The following is a 24,578-nucleotide window of genomic DNA, read 5'->3' on the forward strand; positions in this document are numbered from 1 at the left end:
ACATTTCTTCTCAAGGTCTCACTCTTCCCTCTTTCAGCTCAAAACCACTCCCTCTGGTCCTCCCCCTGCCCTCCCTGATCCAGAGCCCCTCCCCAGCTCTCCTGCAGCTTCTCTCAGCACTGGAAGCTGCTCTAAGGTCTCCCTGCAGCCTTCTCTTCTGCAGACTGAACAACCCCAACTCTCCCAGTCAGTCCTCACAGCAGAGGTGCTCCAGCCATTGGATCACCTTCATGGTCTCCTCTGGACTCGCTCCCAACAGCTCCATATCCTCCTTACGCTGGGGATTCCAGAACTGGGCACAACACTCCAGAGGGGTGAGAATCACTCCAGAGGGGTGAGAATCACTCCAATGCCCACACAGGTTTTCTAATGGGATTGGGAGAAGAAAAGGTCCTGCTTTTGGTCTACCAGAGCTCAAGGATGCGATCCATACAGCTGTATAGGATAGGGCTCAGCTGCACCTGCAGAGCCCCTGGCTGAGCCGAGATCAGCCCTGCCATGGAAGCATTTTCCCTTCACCCCTTCCCAACACCATTAATTCGGGTCAGGCTCTTCCACTGTTGCAGTCAGCCAGCAGCTGGGGAAGGGAATCCACTGGACTTTCCCTCGGGGGCAGGTTCTTCCCAGCCATCAGCCAAGGCAGCACAAAAACCATTGAGGCAGCTGTAGCTCCAAGTCCATCTCTGTCATCCAGAAGAGCAGTGTCTGGCTACAAGCACAGCAAGTTCCCAAAGCGTTCTTCCAGAGCGTTACTTCCAGCCTGGCTGCCCACAGAACAACACGCTGGGGTGCACGGAGAAGCCTGTGCTGCCATGTGGCGGAGGGACTCCAGGATACCTTGGCTGGAGGAAGCTGTGATGAGTTTCTCCATCCTTAGGCTGACCGCTCCCAAGGCAACAGGCAGGAGTATGTCCTACCAGAGTCCTGCTCCTCAGCCAGGGGTCAGGATAGCAGCTCTGGCCTTCTCTGGAGGCAAAAGGGTTTGCCAAGCTGGTCCAAGCTGAAGTGCGACTGTGAGGAGCCTGGGCTCTGCCAGGTTCTTTTCGCTCACACAGATAATAAATAACTGCAGTCACCATGAAGCTTCCTTGATAGAACTGGCTCCAGGTGAGCAAAACTGTTGAACAAATCACCAGCGAGGGACAAAAAGCCCCAAACCACAGCAATGCAAACCCAATGCCTCCGTTTAGGGGACAATAACACATTTCCAATGGAAATACTTCTCAATGAGAATACTCTTTTAATTGGGGAAAAAAATACTTCTGTGATTTTTCAAACAAGTTTCCACTTGACAAGTAAAAAACACATTATGACATTTAAAGACCCTGTATATTCCTTAATTCAGAGATGTGCTTTTATCCTAAGTAGTAAAGGCAACCGCCTGGTCTGGATACATGTTAAACCACACATCTGAGAACAGCAACACAAACACCAGAGGAAAGGGAACACTAGTTTTGTACCCTCCACCATCAAGAACAACGCTGTGTGGTGTTGTGTTTTTTAAGCAGAAGGGAAACCCCAATGGATAAATGCATTGCTGACGTGCAATGGGATCCTGCGCAGAGTTAGAACAGTCAACAGCTCTGTACAGAAAAGCATTTTAAATCCTCAGCTTCTTTTTACCGGGTAACGACAGACGCTTAACAAAGTCCCACGCCGTGTTTTGGGTTAGTTGTACAAATCAGCTGTGTGAAAGGACCAGTGACATTAATAACAATCAGTCAGTGCATACTGGTAAGAAGTGGTGCGTAACACTTTACAGAAAAGACAACGCTAGGCCTACAGCACAATTGTCCATTGTTGCTGGGCGGTACAGGAGCCTGCTCGGTGTCTAGAAGGGTACTTTGCCACCCACATTCTGAAGGCCATTCATGAATTCTCCCTGTGTCGTTCCTGTAGCGACTCGGGCTGTTCCACTTCCGCCGATAGCGTGATTACGATGGTCTGTGGCTGTCGGTGCAGGTTGAAAAAAGCAGGATCTCAGGCAGTTTTAAAATGCAGTTTTGAAGTTGTAACTTAGCTGGTAAGAAAAGTCTCCTCCCTTGATAACAGTGCAGATTCTCTTCCATCTCTATACCACGAACAGTTACACTTGATGTGATCACCTCTTCATGGTGGACAACACTGGGTAGTGGTAGTTGGTATTAGGTCAGCTCTAACAGTTTATTCTCCAAGTTCATGTGTTAAAGAAAATCTACTATGACGTCCTGATGAGTGGGGACCTTTCCTCTTCGGTGCTCTGAAAGAAAACAACCGCAACACAGCAAAGTTAAATGTGGCATACTGGAGAGCTTCCACAGCAGGGAAGCTGGGTTGCCGACTCCAAACAGGAAAGGAAAAAGCTCTTGGCTCCTACTTCTAAGTCTGATTTCCTCTAAGAGAACCAGCGCTGCACTAAAAAAGCACTGGAGGGTGGATGGCAGCTTGGGCAGGGACCTGGGGCTCACTGTGGCACCTTACGGATGGTGGGAGGCCATAACTGCCCTGGGAGGGGCATCATCTGGAGAGTTACGGCTATCTGAATGCTTTTTGTTTGCAGGAAAAGCAACAAAAGCCATGTAGAGAAAACATGGAATTTAGGTGTCCCAATGTGTTCAAGAACATCTAAGAGAGCTTGTATGAAGCTCTAGGTGCCGGGGAGGGGGCGGGGGCAGGAATGCCTGCGGTAGGGGCCTCAGGCAGGGGGGGAGTTTATTGGCAGGCTCAGAAGCTCAAAGGAAGAAGTACCAGTTCTCTCTTGTGAGGGACAGGTCTGAGAGTCTCTGCTCATGAAATACTTCCTGGGTACCCAGAAAGAAGAACGAAGCCGACAGAGCCCAAGATCAGCGGCTCAAAGCCACCGATTGAGGAAAGGAGGTTGCAGACCTCACTGCTAAAGTGCCACCAGTGCCACTGCACCTCCAGCCCCAGTGGAGACGTAGTGGTAGGGGCACCCCTGACCCAGACAGGTCCCACTAAGACTAATCATACGCACAGTGTGGCTGGGTGCTCTGGAGGTAGGCACGAGGGCAATTTTTCACACCGTTAGAAACTAGGAAACACCACACAAGCAAGACCATAATAAGACCACAGCAACTACAAGGAGAAAACAGCCTACTAGAGTACCCAATCCATTCTTCTATGCAAAGGATCCATAGTTTGTCTTGTCTGAATCCAACTGCCTTGCCTATTAGGGTGAGATTTTGGCATCAGCTTTCAACGTGACCAGCAACCTCTATGCCAGCGTGTCATTTTGTGATAGAAGCTTTCACAGAGACGTACAAATTAGTACTGTCTAGCAGGATAAAACTTCCTGCATGCTACTGTCCGTAAAATTCATCTGCTCTTTTGTCATAAATTTGCATTATGCTTTTAAAAAATTATCAACTGGCACAGCACAACTGGTTCTACTGAGAACACCGTCAGATTGTCACTCGCTAAATAGACAGAATTTTGCATCTTGCCCTTCAGGGTGCTCTAGACAGGCTGATTGTTTGGTTTTTTTTACTACTGTTGGCAAGGGAATCTGGCACAGGAAACAGGACCTGCCTTACCGTGTTTCTTATATTAGCTCCATCCCTTTGTTCTGGTGCATTTATTCTGAGTCTATTAAAACTTCCCCTCCCTAAAAAGGTCATTTTAAACAAAAACAACATAAAAAAAAGTGTTTGTGTGCAGAAAGACAAGAACAGGTAAAATCAATGAAAAGAATATCAAATACAGGCAGATGTCCAGTGAGCAAAGTCAAATTCAAATGCTACTGACCTCTTCACTGATTCCCCGGGACCTGCACACCAGCACAATAAAAATAATCCCAAAACCAATTCCTAGAGCCATGATTACGAAGGGGATTCCAGTTACAACACTGGCTTCCAGCAGGACGTGCTTGAGTTTGTTGGCAGATCCTTCATCAATCAGAACACTCTGGAACAGAGAGAAAAGAGATTTATTTCTGTGCTTCCTTTATATCAGACTGCTTTACTTTTGTAAAGGGCAGGGAGACAATATTCCCACAACTCTCCACCTCTGCTCCACTGCCTCTTGATATACTCTTCCCCTAAGAACTCTCAGCTCTCCTCACATGGCCAGAGGGATCATCTGGTCTACATTTCAAAAGAAACTAGTGATCTTTAACTCTCAGTTTTGGAATGGAATAATATAGACCTAGAATAGTGCTGTACATCATCAAAACAAGTTCCCTGGAGTTCCTGAATCCAGCAAATTCCATGATTCAGGAAGATTCACAAAAGACTCCTCAAAAAACAGATGTGATCTTGTGAACTTTCGCCTCCTCACCTGAGCAGCCCTTTTCCTTGTGGCCAATACCTTTGAAATTTAAAGAACTGTCTCACTGAGAGTGTTTTGCTGGGCTGAACTTCACGCTACAGTCAACAAGCAGCAGGAGGGTGTTAGTTAAGAAACAGCAACAGCTTCCTACCTATTGCTGTGTAAAACAACAAGTATCGTACTTTCAGGATAACTTAAAGACAGGATTTTGCAAGCACGAACACACCACGATGCCGCTCAGAAATAACAAAACCAGTTACCTCATTTATATACATCACTGGGAAGACCAGCGTCCGGATGTTGCCTGTTTCACTGTGTACAAAAACAACAATTAAAAATCAGGGCTTTGCAATTTTCAGCTTGAGGGTTTTTAAGGAAGATTAGAACAGAACAACGAACGAGGAAACTGTTCCTGAAAATCCTCTGCGCTGTTCCTTTTTATTGTCAATTCACACCTCCCTGCTGGAATGGAACAGTCTCAGTCTCCAGGATGAATAATAAATTCTGTTTTGGGAGCAACAGCGTATTTGGGAAAGAAAGGGATCCTAAGAGGCTCATTAGTAACTGACTGAGTGACAGATTCGTGCCAGTGAGCAGGAATGTTAAGCTAAGCTGATGTTGAAGGTTACGCATATTTGTAAAACACAGAAACCATTGTCCAAGCAACAAGCATATGGCAGCAACACCCCCACCCCTACCCCTCAGCGTTTCGCACACATGAAACAACAGCTTGCTCCTAGGTTGTGTCACTGTAACAGCTCCTGGGCACTAGAAAACCAGGCAGTGCTATTCTGAAGAAATAGCACTGACTCTGCCAAGAGGATCTGGCAGATCAAATACACGGAACCTGTCCATAACATCTTCCTTTCCTTCAATACTGTCTTTACTCTGCAGAGGGAACTGCAAAATCTACTTGACCTGTGAGAAGAGAGGATACTGCCACTTCTAATTGAGATTTCACCGGATTTCTCTTCCTCTCACTTGCTTTCTCCAACCAACATTCCACCCAAACGCTGCAGACAAATTAATTGTGAACACCAAATCAGATCAGAGACATCCACCCAGCAGCAGAGAACACTTACAAAAATTCAGGTAGTTTTCTGACGTGAACATTGATTTGCATCCGCTTGGCTGCTTGCAGGACAAGCCCTGTCAGCTGCGGAATAAAAGAGATCAGAGTGTCAAAAAAGCTCCAGTAAACATGAAATAATATGAACTGGGAGACTACAACCTAATATTTACACTGGTGTGGGCTTGACAAGGCAGGAGAAGACCAACTTAGTGTTATTATTTATTTTCCTTCACCAAGATACTCTAGTAATTCTTACACCAACATTTCAGTCTGTCTCTTAATTGCAGACATGCGAAGGGGCTGCAACAGAGATAAGGGTGCTGCTGTACTGTGCAAACTCACACCTGGACTACAGAGGATCCCCTTTCGTACAGATCCAGCTGTGGTTTTGGAAGAGGCCACCAGCCACAATCGTCTGTTCTGCTTTCCAAGTGCTGTTGGTTGCAGAGACTCTGCAGTCTCAGAAACAAGATAAACCTTTCTTTCTAAAGGTTGTAAAGCAGATGCAGACCACAGTTCATGGGGTTTTGTGGCCACAGAGGTTACAAGTGGGAAACGCTTCTCCCAGTAACACCACCACTACAGTAAGAGTTCCAATGTGATGTGCAGGAATATTTTCCTTGTTTAAGCAGCAAAATTTAGTCTGGAGAGTGGGTGGGAGAGGGGTGGCACAGAGGTCACTTTATGGTAGTACAAAACCGCAGAGGAACAGGAAGAACCTGGCACCAAATCAGATACAGAACAGCATCTGCACTAGACCTTAAGAGAGGAACTGTGTGCTTTCCTCCTGCTTTGGCCACACAGAACAGCTTGATAAGCCACAGCGCTCTGTTTCTCTAAACTAGACAGATCATGATTTCCCTCTTCCTCTCAACCTACATTTGTATGTGTGGATGCAGAGATCAGGTCCGTGCTGGTTTCAGCTGGGATAGAATTAATTTTCTTCACAGTGGCTGGTATTAGGCTCTGTTTTGGAACTGTGACAAAAACAGCATTGGTAACACATGGCTGTGTTTTTATTGTTGTTTTATTTTATCTTAGTTTTTTGTTTTATTGCTGAGCAGTGCTTACACAGCCTTAAGGCCGTTTCTCACACCACCCTGCCAGTGAGCGGGCTGGGGGCGGGCAGAAAGCTGAGAGAGTGTGACAGCTGGGGTGTCCTGTACCTTACGGCATCACGCTTGGTGACAAAAAGCAGGGGGGTAAGTTTGCCAGGGCTGCTGTTGCTTGAGGCCTGGCTGGTGGTGACCAACTGATTTTTTTTTTCCACTTGTTTTTCTTGGGTTTGTTTCAATTTATTTATTTTCATGGAATCTTAGAATCACCAGGTTGGAAAAGACCTCTTGGATCATAGAGTCCAACCATTCCTATCTGCCACTAAATCATGTACCTGAGCATGAAACCTGTTTCTTTTTAACTTATCAAAGCATCATTATCTCAGCCTGAGTTTTCTCACTTTTACCTTTCTGATTATCTCCCTTGTCCTGCTTGGGAGGACTGAGTGAGCAGCTGTGTGGTGCTTAGCTGCCTACTGGGGTTAAACCACAAGTGCAAAACCATCGACCATCAGCTGTAAGCTCCCTTTAGTTCTGACATTTCATGGTGAGAACACCAACAAGTCTGTAAACTTCCATGAAAGATGTAATCACCACAGTTCTGTATCTCTCCTCTCATGACTCCATGCTAGCCATATTGAGTCCAACATCCACTGAATCTTTATCGATTTGCTCCCTTGGCCCACACACCTGCCTTTTTCAGCTTAGGGAAAACGGTCAAGATAATACCCAAATGGTTGGCACGATAGGGTGAACAGGAAAAGTGATCTGAGAAATATTGCAACCCCTTCATCTCATCATTATGAGTCTGATGGCATCTCTAATTGCACAGGCACAAAGCATTTTAATTCTTGCTATCCAGCACAATTTGCACTACAGGAGCAAACACAAATAGATCCGTTCCAGATAAACCTGTACAGTTTCCCTGCAGTCAGTGGGACTGTGTGGATACACACCATCCAAGATTGTGACCTAAATCCATATGCCTGGATTCATCTATAAAACCCTTTAAAAAAGACTGCACTTACAGGATTGATATCCAGAAACGTCTCATGATATTCCTTTTTCGGATGCATGCCTTCTATGTCTTTTACAAACTTCTGATCTGCTTGGTAAAAATGTGGAGCCGATAGAAATATTGGAGCACCTGGAATGTGAAAACATAGAAAGTCACCACCTGAAAAATGCAGAGCAGGATCTGAGGAAATCTTTGAAGACATCAACACTTCCCACTGTGCCATTTACAGCGAATGGAGAAGTCTGTTCTGGAGCTACAGAATCAACACAGACTCCCTGTCTTCAGAACAAGCAAAATCTACCCATGCACAGCACCGCATGGCACCGTGTTTCAAGCTTGCATTCTGGCCTTTTGCACTGTTTTCATTCAACTACTCAGATGTGACAGCTGGATAAGAGCAGAGAATAAGTGCCCAAGCTGTTCAGCATGAATCCTGGTATTTCCTTCCGATTTGTTGATTTAAATAACTGCTGGAGCAGACAGCATCTGACAGGAACAACCCCTAAGATCACTACTGCATTTTACAACCAAATGATCACTTCTTGATGGCCGAGTTCACTGAGCACAGTCATAGCCCTCACTAAACTGCCCCCCATGTATTCCAGATGGAAAGAAGAAATATGTCCCCCACCGGTGTCCTTCCAGCCTGCTCCCATCGCCAGTTGACATACCTTGCTTGCAGACGCTGACGTTGAGGACACCAGTGCCAGGGCAGTTGCCTGGCGGCACGCAAAATCCAGCATTGTCTGGGTTAACTGTCGTGTTGGCAAATACCATTGTGGAGGGCACAAAGCGGTAGGTTGGGACACCTGCAACGGTTCCTGAGCTGTCGTACACCAGGTAGAGAGATCTGCAAGGCAGAAACGCCAGACCCAGATTTGTGAGTCTCCAGCACCTGCTGCAGATGTCTCTGGGATGATGTCTCTGCGTCAACCTAAGTTTACAGTAAGCTAGGGGTTTGGTTTAAGCCCACAACCAAGGATCTTCTGTATTAAATATAATAGGCTTTTATCAGCAAATACACATCTCATAATTCTGCCACTGCACAGAACAGAAGTGCCAGTAGCTGTGCTGCTGCAGGGACGGTGATGCCTGCCTTCAGCATTTCAGGGTCTCACTCTGCTATTGCATGTGGTGTGAGACAGTGCTGGTACGCGCAACTGAGAGGCACAACGAAAGGGACACAGCCATGGAAGACCTGCATTTAGTGTAACCACATCTATATTGATTTAAATAGAGAATTTCAGATCGGTTTTGTTCATTACAGACAAACAGGCAAGGGAGGTGACAAGGTGGAACGTAAAGAAGAGAACAGCAAGATTTTCTGCATCTTGTTGCACATCAAACAGCTTTACGTCAAGTCATGAATCTCTGAGGATGGCAATCTGAGTTCCCTCAAAAAGCAGGGCACACAGGAAGATTTTGGAGGAAAGAAGCTTCAGGCAAGGTTCATATAAATCCTACCACTACCCTCATTACTAGGCTGTCTTTCCCTTCATCTTCCAAATGTTCACTTTATGTTGAAATAGCACACTCTTAACTTGATCCAGATAGGGTTGTTTTTTGATGTTAATCTCACCCTTCATACCATGAATAAATGCAGAACACTCATCCTGTTAAATAAAATCACGGGAGGAAACCCACCAACCTAACATGAAACCTCAAGAGGAATGAGCACAAATGTTCTGCTTTAAAGTCTGAGTGATATTTTCTTCTTCTTACCTGCAAAAATCAGAAGAGAAGATATAAATGTTCTCATCTTTGCTGATCAGCGGGTGGAAGGATGTCCCATCTGTTCCATTGATCATGTTACAAGCCTCTGTTGTCCACCAGCTCAATGACCTGGAAAAAAAAAAAAGCAGAGAGTAAGTGTTAAAGGAGCTTTGAGGAGTGGTCAGGCAATGGCGGCTCATGGTGTAAGCAAGCGAAAATCAGACCCGCACAGTCCCAAGTCCTCCTGCCTCAGCTCCACTAACAAAACAGAGGATTACAACGGGTTTAAATTGTATCTGTAGTCTCTTTAAACTGGTGCCAGGCGAGCGAGACTACAACTGTAAGAGTTCCTCCCGTATCTGTAATTGCTGGCAGATGTTTCACAGGAGAGGGATGCTCTAGGTAGTTCATCTTCAGCTCCTCTGTAACACGCGCTGCCCGCTGGAAAAGTGTTAAGATACCCAGGCACAAGGTGTCCCAGCCTCGGCTCCAGGTACAGAGCAGCAAGGAAGGGTGGCATCTGGGAAGCTGGCCACGTAGATGTGAGCACACTGCCTGCACAGGTCCTGGGAGGGGTGTCCTAGAGCAGGGAGTGGAGAGAGGGGCACCTCTGCACAGGGGCAGTCAAGGATACAGAGGGGAGCGTTCACAGCTGGCTGCTCTCCAAGGGCCAGGGTTGTCTTCCTCTCGTAGTTACGTGACACGTGTCAGAATACTGGGGGCTGGCCCAGAGCTACAGCTGCTAAGAGCTACTGCCATCCTCAAAAAAAAGGAGCCTTCTTTGTAAACAAGGCTTACACTCATCCAAAATGTGAAAAAGTTTTGACAGAGGCCACACCACCCTGAAAAACTTACTCTTTTCCTTTCCATTCCACAATCCTGGAGAAGTTAAGGTAGCTCGTTTCCCCACTTAGGAAAACGTATTCTCCATCATCGGTTCCATTCATCTGCAAACAGACACGTGAATTGTTAACAACTCCACTCATTCTGTAATGCCACGGGGTGGCAAGAGCTTAAGCTGTCACCATTTCACATTTACCCTAGGAGTGAGGGACCCCCCCGGTGTAAGTGCAGTTCATTAAACTCCACCTTGAATATATATGAAGTGGAAGTGACTGGACAAGATTCTTGCACCTCCCAAGTTAAAGGAATTATAACATTTATTGGCCTTTTGTTCCGCTTTGAAATTTGCTACCAAAAAATCAGCGCTTAGCAAAAAAAGTAATAACAGCACAGGAGTAACCTGAGCACTGCACACGATCTCCAAGAAACAAGGATTCCCCACAGCCCAAAGTGACGTGCAACCAGAGACCTCGAGGAAGCCAGTAGTGGCTCCAGCACGGGAATTACACGATTTCAATCAATTACTAACGAAATCATTCTAGTAGTTTGCACAACCAGCCCCACAAAGCCCATGTTATTCAAGCGACCACAGGAGCAGTTCAAATCCACCCTTGGAGAGCTTATCCCCAACCTGATAAAGGGAAGTCAGATAAAACGCTCCCAGCTGTACTACCAGCCAGTGCCTAGGTACACCCAAATTAAGAAGGGAACTCCTTTTTGCTATCCCTGCAGCCTATCTCCTTGTCTCAGTCCAAGCACATTTAAAGCATCGGCAAGTCCGGCATTCCAGTTACCTTATTAAAGAGACCAAATACTGGATCGATCTCGGGATGCAACAGATGTATGGCTGACAGGAGCCTGTCTTTGTAGCCCCACAACAATTCATGAACAGTGTGAACCGTGAACAGGGATTCTTGGTACAGAAGCAGCAGCACCTCTGTGGCAAACTGAAGAGGGGTTGACCTGGTCCACTCCATCGCAGTCTGCCAGGGGATTGGGAAAAGGGAGCAGTGGGTCAGACTTACTGTGGAGTGAATACTACCAGCTGCATACAAACACACACCCACAGACGCGTCTCAGCACTGCATGTGTCTCAACTGCATTTTCAGTTTATTTCCACTCGTGACAAGTAATATGCTGGCTGACAGGTTCTTCAGCTTTCCTCCCACAGGGATGTGCTCTTGCAGATTCCCACTCAGCCTGGTGCAGGCACACAACCAGCACAGTTCCATGCCATTCACTGCCACAGTCTTAAGAATGGATTTTAAGAAAAATGTGCCAAACAACTTTCCAAACAGCATGAATTTCACAAGTACATTACAGCTGGAGACGTGCTTTGAGGTTCACCCTTAGGAAGTTACAGTTTACATTTCTACAAGTCATTTTTCAAAAGATTTCTCCAAAATGCCAACAATATCAAAATTCATTTCCTTTCTAGCTGACAAGTGATCCTACAACAAGTCTTCAAAAAAGAAAACACAAATGAAAGGAATATTCCTTGAGTGAACCAACCTGTAGTTCTTCTGGTGCTGCCTGGTACATCATAGTCAGAAATCTGAACAAAGATAAGACTACAGCCCAAATGACTTGGAAGAATACAGTGACTGTTTTGTTTGCCACTTTTAGTAAGCTGGGTTCTATCTACTACTTTATCCAGTGCATTTATGTATTCATTCATAAAATCAGACAAGGCACTTTCGGAAATGCTGAGGGAAAAGTAGAAATGAACATACCCTGTAACTGAAGTCAATTAAACTGGTGTGGAAGTAAAGGCTTAGTTACACAACCAGCAAGTACTTTAGTGCAGTCTAATTTCTTCAGAACGTATGACAGCTTTAGGGCTGCTTGTTCTCACTATCCCTGCATGAGACCAAAAATACTGGTCTGGCGAGGCAAGGAACATAATAAAACCCCCCACAACAGTCCAAAGCAGAACTGAATGCAGTACCTGCCCCAGACATAAGCCGTCTCTCTTGTTCTTCAGTTATGTTTGCACACCACAAAGGGACAGACAAGCTGTCTGAAGCAACAAGCTGCAAGTTGTAAAGTATATCAGTGTGGATCCCGAGCAGAAATAGAAGAGAGCTCACCACTGCAGGAATATTAACTGTTCTAATCAGGTCCACTTCAGGGTTTCCAACTGACTTCTCAGGGTCAAACACATACGTCTTCGGATTCAGAGCAGACACTTTGGTACCATTGTCCAAAAACTGGACGTGCACTCTTGGCCTGTATTCTCTGAAAAGCAAGACAGTTTGTTCTCTAATCAAGTCAAACAAGTACACATAAACATTAACTGAAATTAACTTACAGCTATTCTACTGTTTTAGGGACATAAAGGGTGAGATTTTCAGTTCATTAAGGAGCAGATTAATTTTTGTCATCAATAGAACTCGCTTTTGTGTCAGCATGAGCTGAATCAGACCTCACACAGCACCTCCAAAAATGTCACCCTGCATGTTAACTGTACTTTATATTTTTGCCTCATCTTTAAAAAGCTCCAAGGAAAGAGAACCATTTCAGACATCGCAGAAGGATTTAGAAGCACTACATATGGGACTGCCCTTGGAGCATAACTTGAAAACAAAATTTTGCCTCTTTGCTGCAGGCAAAAGTCACTCCCAGGCAGAACAAGACATAGGCTTCGCCTCTCATTCACCTAAGAGCCTACTAGGATCTTTCTGCTGGCTTCAAAGTACTTTGCACTAGGAATTCTGGCTTTACACGTGACACAACCACAGAACAAGCCTCACTTTAGCTCTTCTCCTCTAGCTCTCAGGGAGGAAGGCTGACAGAAATTCAACTGGATTGTTGAATGCTCCACGTGGCCCGGGTGTTTCCTTCTCAGACAAGCAGTCAGACAAGCAGCACAGAACTCGGGATTGCTGACAAACAAGTGTAGTCGGCAAGAAATATCAAATGTTACCTGCTGGCCTGATGATGAAGTCAGATCTTAATTAGCTTGAAACACACACCAGAACCATAATTCAGTCCTTTGCCCCTACCACTTTACAAGCAAGAAACACACAATTCTGCAGAATCAGCTGGCTCAAAAGGAGCTACGTCTGTGTCTTCAACGCACCCGACGAGGGGAATGGCAGGTTGTCTGCTCACAGCCTGAGCCTTTGGAAGTACAGATGAAGTGAAATGCACTGTATGTCATAAGTCTATATCCACTCCAGAGCTCATTGACTGTTACATCACTTTGCTTTCTGTGTAAATTTTAAGTCTCAAGATGTGAAGGTGAATTATTCTGCAAGACTCTGTGCAATCATGGTTTTCATTCACTTCAGATCCCAGATCCTACCCTGGCTGCGCTAGATCCACCCCTGCAGTTTCACACCAAGCTGTGTTAACACTGCTTCAGTCTCCCACCATTAAAGCAAACTGGAAAGGCCTATGAAACCATTCCTGTTAGAAACCAACTGTTTCCCATCTTTCTTACACAAACAGCACACCTACCGCTTTCCAGCATCCCCACCACCCAGGAAGGTTTTGGTCTGGCAACACTTCCAGCTTGATTTGAGAGCCTTGAGTACAGCAATCTACTTTATACCCTAGGGTTTCAATGGAGGGGGTGGGAAGGGACAGGTGTGAAGAGCCTTCTCTAAAATAGGCCAGGGAGAACCTCAGAAGCCTCTCCAACTCCAAAAGGAAAATAATACTCCTTGACTAGGGATACCAGTAGGAGCATCTCAGGTGTTAAAGACAAAAAGCTGTAACTGTGTGCAAGACCAGACAATATTTGAGTGTTCTTTGGGACTCAGAAGGCCGGGGCACAGAAGCAGCTTGCACTTTATAATTAATTATTTTATATGCTGCAAATTCAGCTTCCAGGATTCAAAAACACAAGCACTACTACATTTGTCAAAACTCTGACTAGCGGGAAGAACATTCAGGAAGAGAGAAGAGGATTGAGCCGTCCCACCTCCTCTCTGCTGCTTGTTAGGTTTTTTTCCCTCTGATTCTCTGGGCTAGTTCACTTCCAGAATCCTGTTTTATAAAAACACTGTGCCGTGCACCTCATGTTAGGGTGTTTTAGGCGTTCTGCCATGTGCTAAACTTAAATGAGTCCTTAAAGCTTTGCTGCATGGGGCCTGTGAAGCAAACTTGGTGTTTATTCTCTGGCTTGAGCGTGCAGTATGACTGCAACATCCCTCCTTCTCCCTCGCCTCCCACACGGCTCCTCTCTTCCCCCACCCACTCGGACATCCTGCTACAGTGGGAAGCCACAGCTAGGCAAGGATTAATGAATCTGCTGGAAAAGAGCACTCCCCTTTCTGACTCCCCTCGTTCTTCCACCAGACACAGCCCTGCGCAATCGAATCCTGTTCAGACATGTCAAAACTAGGCTAACCAAAGCAAGCCAGAAGAAACCAAAACAGGCAGTGCTGGAACGTGCAGTCTCCCTCCTGCATGCTGCAATAAACAATTCAGGGAGAGCCTGCGCCACCCAACACACTCGCAGCCAGGCTGTGGCGTGCATTGCAAGGAAAGGCTCTCCCAGCAAGCCACAAACCAGCAGCTTGGGCACAAGCCAACCCAGTCACACCACCAACACTGTCCGTCCCACCGAAGTCCTGCAGGGATAAGGTGCAGCTTCACAATCCAGGCTGTGCGTGACACCCAGAAGATATTTGGAACGGAGGAAAGGGGAAAAAAGAAGCTAGAAAAGGGGACTGAGTACCAGAGTGTGGGGAAGGGTCTGGAGTACAAGTCTTATGAGAGGCGTCTGAGGGACCTGGGGCTGTTTACTCTGGAGGAGATTGAGGGGAGACCTCATCGCTCTCTGCAGCTCTCAGAAAGGAAGGTGTTACGAGGTATGTTGGTCTCTCTCCCAGGCAGCAAGGGATAGGATGAGAGGAAATGGCCTCAAGCTGCATCAGGGCAGGTTAAGATTGGATATGAGGGAAAATTTCTTTACTGACAGAGTGGTGAAGCCCTGGCAGAGGCTGCCCAGGGCAGTGGTGGAGTCACCACCTCTGGAGGGGTTCAAAAAATGTGTAGCTGTAGCACTTTGAGATATGGTTTATCAGGCACGATGGGGTTGGGCTGATGGTTGGACTGGGTAAGATGAGAGAGAGATCTTTTCCAACTTTAATAGAATCATAGAGTAGCTTGGGTTGGAAGGGACCTCAAAGCCCATCCAGTTCCAAGCCCCCTGTCTTGGGCAGGGACACCTCTCACTAGATCAGGCTCCCCAAGGCCCATCCAACCTGGCCTTGAACACCTCCAGGGATTGGGCAGCCACAGCTCCTCTGGTGAAGCACTGGAACAGGTTGCCTGCTCACACAGTGAAGAAATTCTTCCTTATGTCTAGTCTAAATCTGCCTGTGTCCAGTTGCTCCTATCCTATCACCACAAGCCTTTGTAAACAGTCCCTCCCCAGCTTTCTTGTATCCCCCTTCAGGTACTGGAACGTTGCTCTAAGATCTCCTCAGAGCCTTCTCTTCTCCAGGCTGAACAAGCCCAACTTCTCTTGTATGGGAGGTGCTCCAGCCCTCTGATCATCCTTGTAGGCTCCTTTGGACCCGTTCCAAATCCTTCTTATGTTGAGGATTCCAGAGCTGGACACAGTTCTCCAGATGGGATCTCACAAGAGAGGAACAGAGGGGCAGAATCCCCTACCTCGCTCTGCTGGCCACGCTCCTTTCGATGCAGCCCAGGATACGGCTGGTTTCTGGGCTGCGAGCGTACATTGTTGGCTCATGTTGAGCTTAATGATCCCGTCCATTCTAAGAGCATGAGCCTGTGTGGTTTCACGCAGCTCTGGAGCCAGCCCTGTTCATCTGCCTGACAGAGAGATTACCTGGCTGACTCATTAACAGCATTGCACTACAAGGACCTGAAGAAAAGCTTGGGAACTTGAAAGCTTATTCATCTTTCCTCCAGCTCTGCTTGTTTATCTAATACAATGTACTTTGTCAAAGTACCACTTGCAGTTTGCCAAGGCTAAACAGACGCAGTACTGAAACAGACATGAGGGGAAAAGAAGGATGGCAGAGGGTGAAGCAAAGCTGAGGTGTGAGAGCAAAGAAACAGAAAGTTAAGACATGCAGAGACCATAGCTACTACGAAGGCTCTCCCTTTTACGCTATAGTGTTTTTTTTAAATACTAACAATCAGGTTCTGATAATTTTGCAGCTCAGGTAAAGACAACTCCTCCTGGCACAGAGACGGTGCCCAATCTGATCGAGCATGTGTGACCAGACGTGAGGCTGACAGTGAGAAATCCGCCTTTTTGCCATGGTTCCCACAAATCCATGACTGTGAAGACCGTAACACCTTCTGCCACAGGCCTGCTCCTGACTTACACTGCTGCATGCAGCAGAGCAGAATGAAGCTCTGAAGGCAAACACATTTGTAAGTGACTTTACAATCTCTCCACATGTGGGAGACTCAGCCTGTTCAGTGTGTAGCCATACCATGCAGAAAGAGAGTTCAAGAGGCTGGATAAGCTCCAGCACCACATGTGGCCTCAGCAAGTCCATCTGTCTATAAAGATGTTAGGTTTGTCTGAAACTAAGCAGGTTTCATAGTGAGGGCTGGCTGTGAAAGATCCCTGTAGTACCACACTCTAACTGGCTTTCCAGCCACGTGTTCACCTATGTGAATCGTGCAACTTCTGCTAGGAACTGACTTCTGAGCGAGCACAGGAATCGCATTTCTATGCAACACTCTTCTCCCCAGACTTTCAAACATCACCCAGTTGGTCACTGGGTTTTCTCTCATAAGACAGTGAGCCAGGATGCAAACAACTCGGGCTGTATTGGGCAGCCGAGGAACAGCAACATGCAAAATTTGACAGAAGTCACTGAAACTGACTGCAGGCTTCTCCAAGTGCTGCTCCAGTTTTACTGGCTGGGTGGGTATGACCCCGAATAAACTTCTATGCACACATTAACAGCTAGGTTTTCTCCTAGAACAGAATCCCAAGCATTCTGGATCCCACCTTCTGGCTTCCTCACACACAACAGGTTTAATGAAACGTGCAACAAGTGAAATGGTCCTACCGGTAGGTGTACGGCCCTATTTCCTCTACAAGAGGAGTATCACCTCGAAGCACTTCTAAAGGATTGGTCACATTAAAAAAGTAGAACTGCATGTAGACTGGTGGAGGAGGGTCCTCCCAGGCCTCAAAGGTTTCCGTGCCATTTTTCAACACTGTTCCCTGAAACAAGAGAAAAACAGAGGAACTGTTAGATGCTGTATGACGCTTAAATGCCCTTGCAACAAGCACAGACAATAGGATTTGAGACCCCAATTCTACAAATACTTACAGATATGTTTTACTTTGAAGCATCTCCCTAAGTATCATCAAGATAAGACATGCTACAACGGCTGGCAGCCAGGGTCATACTGTTGTTGGTTTTGTTGCTCCACTTCTCCCCACAAACACTTCTGCCTCACATCCTTCCGAACCAAGACTTATCAGCTATTACACTGCGATCCTGTTGCATTTCCTGCATCAGCAACCCCCTAACCTGGTGTAGAACATCACAAAATGTGCCAACATTACAGCCAAGAGTGGCACATAACAGTGGGAGGCCAAGAGGTCCTGAGAGAGACCTCAAAGGAGGAGCAAAGCCAGAAGAGAAGCGTGGATTTCTTGTGTTATGATTGCTTTCCGGAAGACTGTCAGATTCCAGTACAGCTGTGACAGTCTGTCTCCAAAGCCATCAGACTTTGTTTTTCAGTGACCCGTGAGGAAAACCTGGAAGTGACAGGAACTGCTTTCATGTAGGCACACAGGAATTATGCCTTTTGGAGGTCCCTGTACAGAGCAAAGACTCTTCTTCTGTCTTTATTTACTCTCCTCCAACAATGTGAGCATATGCATCTCCAGACCCACGAGCTTTCGGTCTATCTTGTAATCCATAAAACGTGGACCTACCTAAGAAAAGCTATACATTATTATTTTATGGCAGAAGTGCTTAAGTAATTAATTCCTTTACCTACCAGCACACGTGTTATAAGGAAAGTCACAACTGCACCCGCATATAGCTCCAGCAGAAACATATAACGCAAGGCTCAAGCCCTCATTTGAGATCAGTTTCACCCCAACTGTAAAAGCATCCCCACCAACACCACCAAAATCAAAGCTTTTTGTATCGTTACAATACCTTTACTGCTACTGTAGTGGTAAAGAGAAATTTGGCTTGAAGAGTGGAATTTCAGGAATAAGCACAAAGAAAACTACATCTCTGAAAACCATATCACCTGTTGGCGGAAGAAGGGGAAGAGGGGATATTTGCAGTTAAATAGATCTCATCAACACTCGCTCCTTTTACTCTTCAGAGAAAACAAGTCAAATATTGTAAGTGCAAGCTGAAAAGCAGGGCAGACCGGATAGCTGCCGTTTCTTGGCGGCTGTTGATGGGGTCTTAACGTCACCAGTCACAGTCGCCTCAGGATTCATTCTTGGCCTTCCCACTTACGGAGCTGTGTCTCTCCATGTAGACTGTAATTTTGAATGATTAGATAAAGAGGAGGCTGTTCCAAAGAAAAACTCATTGCAGGAGCTTGGAATGGCAGCAGCGTGGCTGAATAGCAATGAAAGCCAGCCCAGCTGGTAGCACTTCACAGTTGCAGGCTGCTTTCCTCTGTGAACTTCAGACCACGTATTCTGTGTACATCACAAAAATTATACATTTTAGATGCGCTTCAGGAGCTTTCTGCATTTTCTGGCAGCTACCAGCATCTCATATGTACCATCTCCTGCACAACCCAATGATTTCAATCCTGTTTCCTTGTGCTCTGTGCCATGGAGGCTCATCTCTGTATTCTGACAGTGCCCTCCTGAAGTTGGTTTGTAGGATCAGGACAGAAAATCTCCCCAAATCAGGCATACCATTTCCATGATGTCACCATAAAGGGCTGGGAGGGACAGAGCAATGTATTTAGGACACTTATAGATGACTGCAGTGGCTTTTTGCGTACGCAAATAAGTCAGATACAGTGGTATAGCAAATTACTGATGTCTGCTCGCATCTGAAGTTGTACAAAGCTCACAGCTCTCACCTGAATGAAACACAATGAGTATAAGCTTGACACTGATAAACAGAGGAACGATTGCCTGTCTTGACCACCAGTATGCAGGAATACCAACCATTCTCTAACAACTACCAAGCATATTTGGCACTAACAGGCTGAGAGTTGTGGTTGTTCCACCTGGAGAAGAGAAGGGTCCAGGGAGACCTTACAGCAGCCTCCAGTACTGAAAGGGGCTCCGGGAAAGCTGGGGAGGGGCTCTTGATCAGGGAGGGCAGGGACAGGACGATGGGGAACGGTTTTAAGCGGAAAGAGGAGAGATTAAGATGAGATCTTAGGAAGGAATGTTTTTCTGTGAGGGTGGGGAGCCCTGGCCCAGGTTGCCCAGAGCAGCCGTGGCTGCCCCATCCCTGGAGGGGTTCTAGGCCAGGCTGGATGGGGCTTGGAGCCCCTGATCCAGTGGGAGGTGTCCCTGCCCATGGCAGGGGGTGGGACTGCATGGGCTTTGAGGTCCCTCCCAATCCAAACCACTCTATGATATTCAGGGCACCTACCTATTGCTTAAATGTCTTTCATGTGAAGCAACAAATACGAGAGATTATTACTCAGTATAAACGTGCAATGTTTAAAAAACAAGTGCACTCTGGTCACATTCATTCTGGTTTTAGGCTCCTCTATGACGGAAGGATCACACAACGTGTAACGAGCCTCCCTCTCCTGAGCTAGATAACAAGCTCCCCAACTCCATCTATCAGCTCTAATGTACCATGGGTTTCTACCACACTCACTCTATACACACATGCACCAGATCATTAATAATTCATTTCCATTAATAAGAAGGAAATGAAGAAACTTTTCTCTGGCAGGTTGGTTTAAATACAGGCTCGTGAGATTTTTAAATTGTAAGTGAGCCCCTGGGAGATGGGCCACAGAGCAAAAGGGTAGTAAAACAAAGTCATCTGGTGTTTTGTTTTTTTTTCCCTGGACCTGCATAACAGTGTTTGACTCTGCCACAGAAATACTGTGCCTATTTATAGCACTGTGCAGTGACAGCACCAGTTGTACACCCACATTCACAAACTCCTGATACAGACTCTCATTCAACTCTCAAATAATAAAATACGGCAAGGCTTGTTCTCCTCTTTTGCCCCAAGTATTGCCAGGGAAGTTTGGATCCATCACATAACATTACACAGTCTGGACCCGAAAGAAAAATATGAGCACGTATTTTTGAGCAAAACACATGTCCATGTCCCTCAGCTGCCGGCATTCCAGTTTAGCACTGCTGACCACTCCACACTGGAGCAGGGGCTGTTGTTACATAACTGGGGTTCCTTGTTTATTGTCAGGGCTTGTGTTCATGAAGAGGTTGGCCAGGCTGTGAGATACGAGATCACAGAACTGCCTTTAATTTAAGATATATATAGCTCCATTGCAGTTATTGCTACTGTACTGCACAAGGCCAGAGAATCAGACCTTTCCTCTTGATATACATATGCAAGAATAAGAGATACAATTTAAAGTATTCCAAAATCTGATGTCAGACACCAGTTCTGCAGGCCACAGACTCTGAGATCCCATCTCAGGGAGATGCAAGGGTGCACCTGCCATGCGATCACAACCTAAACCCCCCTGTACAATATGATCTCCAGTCTTTGCTCAGAAGCAGAGCGGGGATTCTTCTTTCCACGTGGAGCCCACACTCATTTCAATTGTGCCACAGTATCCTTCCCACTGACTATTAACCATGCCAGTCCTGAATGTGCAGCTTTCATTCTTTGGTGTCTTGATCAGGCTTCACACAAAGAAAATCCAACACGAGCTTTCCCTCCCAAATGTACCCATTACTGGAGTGACAGCCGGGGTGGGAAATGGTACTGAATATTTCTGGAACCTACACGAAAAAACAAATTTCACTTTTGGGTTTTTTTTCCCTAGAACTGCAGAATGTTTTAATTCCAAGTCACAGTTTTATGTGTTCATCTGTGACAGAATGTAATTGCAGCTTTAAGACAAGCCATAGGGCTTGAGTGGGCTTCTCTACCCCCGCACCTTTGGAATACCTCCTCAAAAGGAGCATCTCAACTTTATCCAAGCCTCAACACTAAACTGCGCCTAAAGTGCCAGCATTTACGTTAAACAACAGCAGATCAACACATGAACTAAATCAAGGGGCAAAACATCTTTCATGTCCTTTTGGGTCCTAAACACTCCAGGTGATCTGGCTCTAGAGACAGCCGGCAACAGAAGTCCAGTGGAATTTCAAGGGGTTATAAGATTAAATGTTTACTAAAACTATCAGTGAAAGGCATGGTACAAAAACAAACCACTTGAGGTAAAGGGCTGATAGCCCACATTGGAAATAGGTGCATAAGGCACAGGTGGACGCGGTGCTGAGGGACATGGTTTAGTATTTGATAGGAATGGTTGGACTCGATGATCCAGTGGGTCTCTTCCAACCTGGTTATTCTATGATTCTATATATCAAAGCTTGTTCTGTTCATAACCTGCATGCTTATGGCAATAAAATACAGAACTGCATAACCAACATATAGCATAAGGAGATACACATATGTATAGAGAGCTATGTCTCTCACTGCTAGCAGCGAGAAAGGTCTTTCTCCTGTGGGCAGCTAATTTATTTCTGTTCATTACAGGCTTTTTGCCCTTATCTGATGGAGTTTCAGGTGCCAGCCCCTGACCACAAACAGGAACCGGACAGGGTGGACCTCTGATCTGGCATGGCACTCTAATTCCCAAAAAGCCAATAAGACTGGCAAATGAGACAGAGAATCAGCTGACAAGATCTGAACGCCTTCCAGGAAAGGCACTCCCTCTGTCTTTGTCAGTACGCATCTGCCAGTGGATTTTCAAGGGGATGGGAAGCCTGACGCCGTCTGGATTCCCCACTCTTCCCACACCACCTCTGTATCCAAGAACGCTGCCTCTGGCTTGAAAGGATAAAATGCACTGAAAGCCGACTCATCCTCAGCAGTTCACAGGTCCTGCGTTTGGACAGACAGGTGCTTCAGCTGCTCAAAAACACCGTCTTCCATTTCAGCGGTAGTTGAGACTGCAAGGACAGCTCTTCCCCGCAGGCCAGCTCCATCTCAAGACTGCTGGAGAGTCCTCAAAGGAACACCAGCTGTCATAAGGGCAACCTCTTGCTCCTTCTGCAACTCCTCCAATGACAGAGAGGTTGAGGAGGCCAAGAAGGGCCAGTGTGCAGAGGTAGCATTTCACGTCCAACGCCCTGGACAGCACAGAGCTGGAAAAGCTCAGGCCTTGCCACATTTCAAAGGCAAATTGAAATTTGTCTATTTGCACAAGATTTTCTAAGCTGTAAACACAGTTACACAAGAGACAGCAGCTTCCTAGACTACAGAGAAATGAGAAAAAGCTCATGTAGGAGAAAGGGCACGCGGAAAGCAGATGAATCAGCAGGGTGACTGGGAGCACGTTGCTTTAAGGCCGGCAGCTGTACTTCCACAGTTTGTGCATGTGGCTCCCAGAGAAGGCCAGGAAGGTGTCAGTGGCCAGCACAGGGAGCAGGACACCAGATTCTGTGCAATCCAGATGTACAGTACCACGAGCTGAAGAGCAGTAAGCAGGGAACAACTGAGCTCTGGAAACTTCATCCTCCTCTACAGAAAGCCCTGCTGAGCGAACACCAACTTACTCTTACATAATCAACCATTAAGGGTAAGGAGCGTGTAGCTAAGAGATAATACGCATAAGGAGGATCACGCCTAATTCCTGACAGCCCTACACTCTCCCATCAAACCGTTTTTTTTTTTACCCCACTGCTCTTTCGGTAAGAGCATGGAATAGACTTGAAACTGGACCTTCTAGTGGGATGCAGAGGATGACAGACCCAAGGCCTGAGAGATGGAACTGTGCATGCCCATGCAGAGCTGCACTGATTTGATTTGGTTTGCATACGGCTTTGCCTCATTAACACTCATCGCTTCACTCCTGGCTTTCAGACTGGCTAGAAAAGGTACAGGCTGATGATTAAATGACTTCAGGATAAACCATCCATTACCTGCTACGCTCCAGCACGGCAGAGGTAAGGACCTGAGAACAGACACCGTAGGAGAAGCTGTAGGAGCAGATCCTGGAGAGCACTAACACACTGGCAGGCTGCACAGCAGCTTACCCTATCATAGCTGGGGGTTTTTGGCTATTCCCTCGAGTTTATAGGTACGCCTTGATATGCCACAAGTTGCTGTAAGCTTCCTGCCAACCTAACATGGCACTCGCTAAGCCAAACTGATTCAAGTTAAGATAACACAGCTCCTGTATTAGGAAGTTCACCCCGTCCATACGCCAAAGAAAAGAACATGACATTGGGTAGAGCTTCCCAGGGGATCAGCAGACTTTGGTCACCAGACAGACAACAGCACTGCTCAAACCCCTTCATTTGTTAGCACTTGGTTTCGCTGTCAGAGTAACAGAGAGGATGATATAACTCAGAATAGGCAGATAAATCATTGTTCACTCACATGCTTCACGGGTATTTTGAGGGAGTTACTAACAGAGCTGACCCTGGACCACCTGAGAAATGCAAAAAGCCAGTGTGAGGGGAACAAAAGCTGAGGCAGACCACGAAGGGTGAAGGGCTCTGCATCCATAACAAGGCCAGGATGGGCATCCCTGAAGCTCAGCAGCCTTCAGCAACAGGGTGAAACCACCACGTGCTTCAGCCCACGGCACCTTTGGGCTGTGCTCCAGAGGCTGCGATGAACGAAGCAGCAGAACAAGCCACAGGATGAAAGCAGCATGGGATCTGTCCTAGGGATGGAAAAACAGGAGGGGTACCCTGCTCACCTCACATACCGCAGCTCTGGAGAGGGCTCCTCGCTACAGCTGCTGCCCTAAAGCTGCCTCAAGAGAACTGAGTTGTACGTGGATTTTACCCAGTTGGCAGGACAGGGGGTTCAGAGGGGAGGGGGTTCAGAGGGCAGGGGGCTCAGGGGGCAGGGGGTTCAGGGGTCAGGGGGTTCAGGGGGCAGGGGGTCAGAGAGCAGGGGGGTCAGAGGACAGGGGGTTCAGAGGACAGGGGGTTCGGAGGGCAGGGGTTCGGAGGGCAGGGGTTCAGAGGACAGGGCTGCTCCTGCCCTCGCCCAGCCACAGCAGCTGCAAGGAGGCAGCAGACAACGCCCCCCCGCCTCCCCCTCCCTCCCAGGGTTATTTTGAGAAGGAATAAAGCAGGCAGGGGCCGCGGCCGTGCTCTCACCTCCTTCACCTGCAGGTCCACCACGGTCTGGAAGACGTGTGCGACCAGCAGGGAGACGCTGGCGATGAGCAGCGTCATGGCCAGGACCCCCACGGTGACAAGGCACAGCGACTTCATGGCTGCGGCCGCGGCTGGAGCGGCTGCCGGCGGGCAGGGACGCGGGCGGCGGGGAGGGAGCGAGGCTGGCCCCGCCTGCGCCGGGAGGAGACTCGGGCGGGGACACCCGGGCCGGGGGAACGATGGGGTGCTGGGGCTGGCGGGGACAGCAGAGCCCGTCAGTGCCACCCCTGCCGTGGGCAGGGACCCCTCCGGCTGGATCAGGGGCTCCAAGCCCCATCCAGCCTGGCCTGGAACCCCTCCAGGGATGGGGCAGCCCCCTGG

The 24,578-nt window shown here is 47.2% G+C and overlaps 1 protein-coding gene across 2 annotated transcripts; it reads right to left on the bottom strand.

The window, feature by feature from the left end:
• Window positions 1–1,220: 1,220 nt before the first annotated feature.
• SCARB2 (scavenger receptor class B member 2) lies at window positions 1,221–24,359 on the bottom strand. 2 transcript variants are annotated; one of them, XM_069855037.1, is made up of 13 exons: window positions 24,198–24,359; window positions 16,981–17,138; window positions 12,058–12,205; window positions 10,762–10,950; window positions 9,980–10,071; window positions 9,134–9,253; window positions 8,083–8,261; window positions 7,422–7,540; window positions 5,349–5,422; window positions 4,527–4,578; window positions 3,745–3,903; window positions 3,534–3,604; window positions 1,221–2,239 (listed from the first exon to the last, which is right to left on the bottom strand). In XM_069855037.1, exons 1-12 carry the CDS (start codon window positions 24,312–24,314, stop codon window positions 3,575–3,577), a joined length of 1,437 nt encoding a protein of 478 aa, XP_069711138.1. In that variant the 5' UTR covers window positions 24,315–24,359; the 3' UTR covers window positions 1,221–2,239; window positions 3,534–3,574. The 2 variants fall into 2 exon arrangements, with proteins under 2 accessions (XP_069711138.1, XP_069711137.1); XM_069855036.1 differs by lacking the exon at window positions 3,534–3,604.
• Between the last annotated feature and the right edge of the window lie 219 nt (window positions 24,360–24,578).

This window comes from Phaenicophaeus curvirostris, chromosome 4 (assembly GCF_032191515.1).
Source record: "Phaenicophaeus curvirostris isolate KB17595 chromosome 4, BPBGC_Pcur_1.0, whole genome shotgun sequence".
NCBI lineage: Eukaryota > Metazoa > Chordata > Aves > Cuculiformes > Cuculidae > Phaenicophaeus > Phaenicophaeus curvirostris.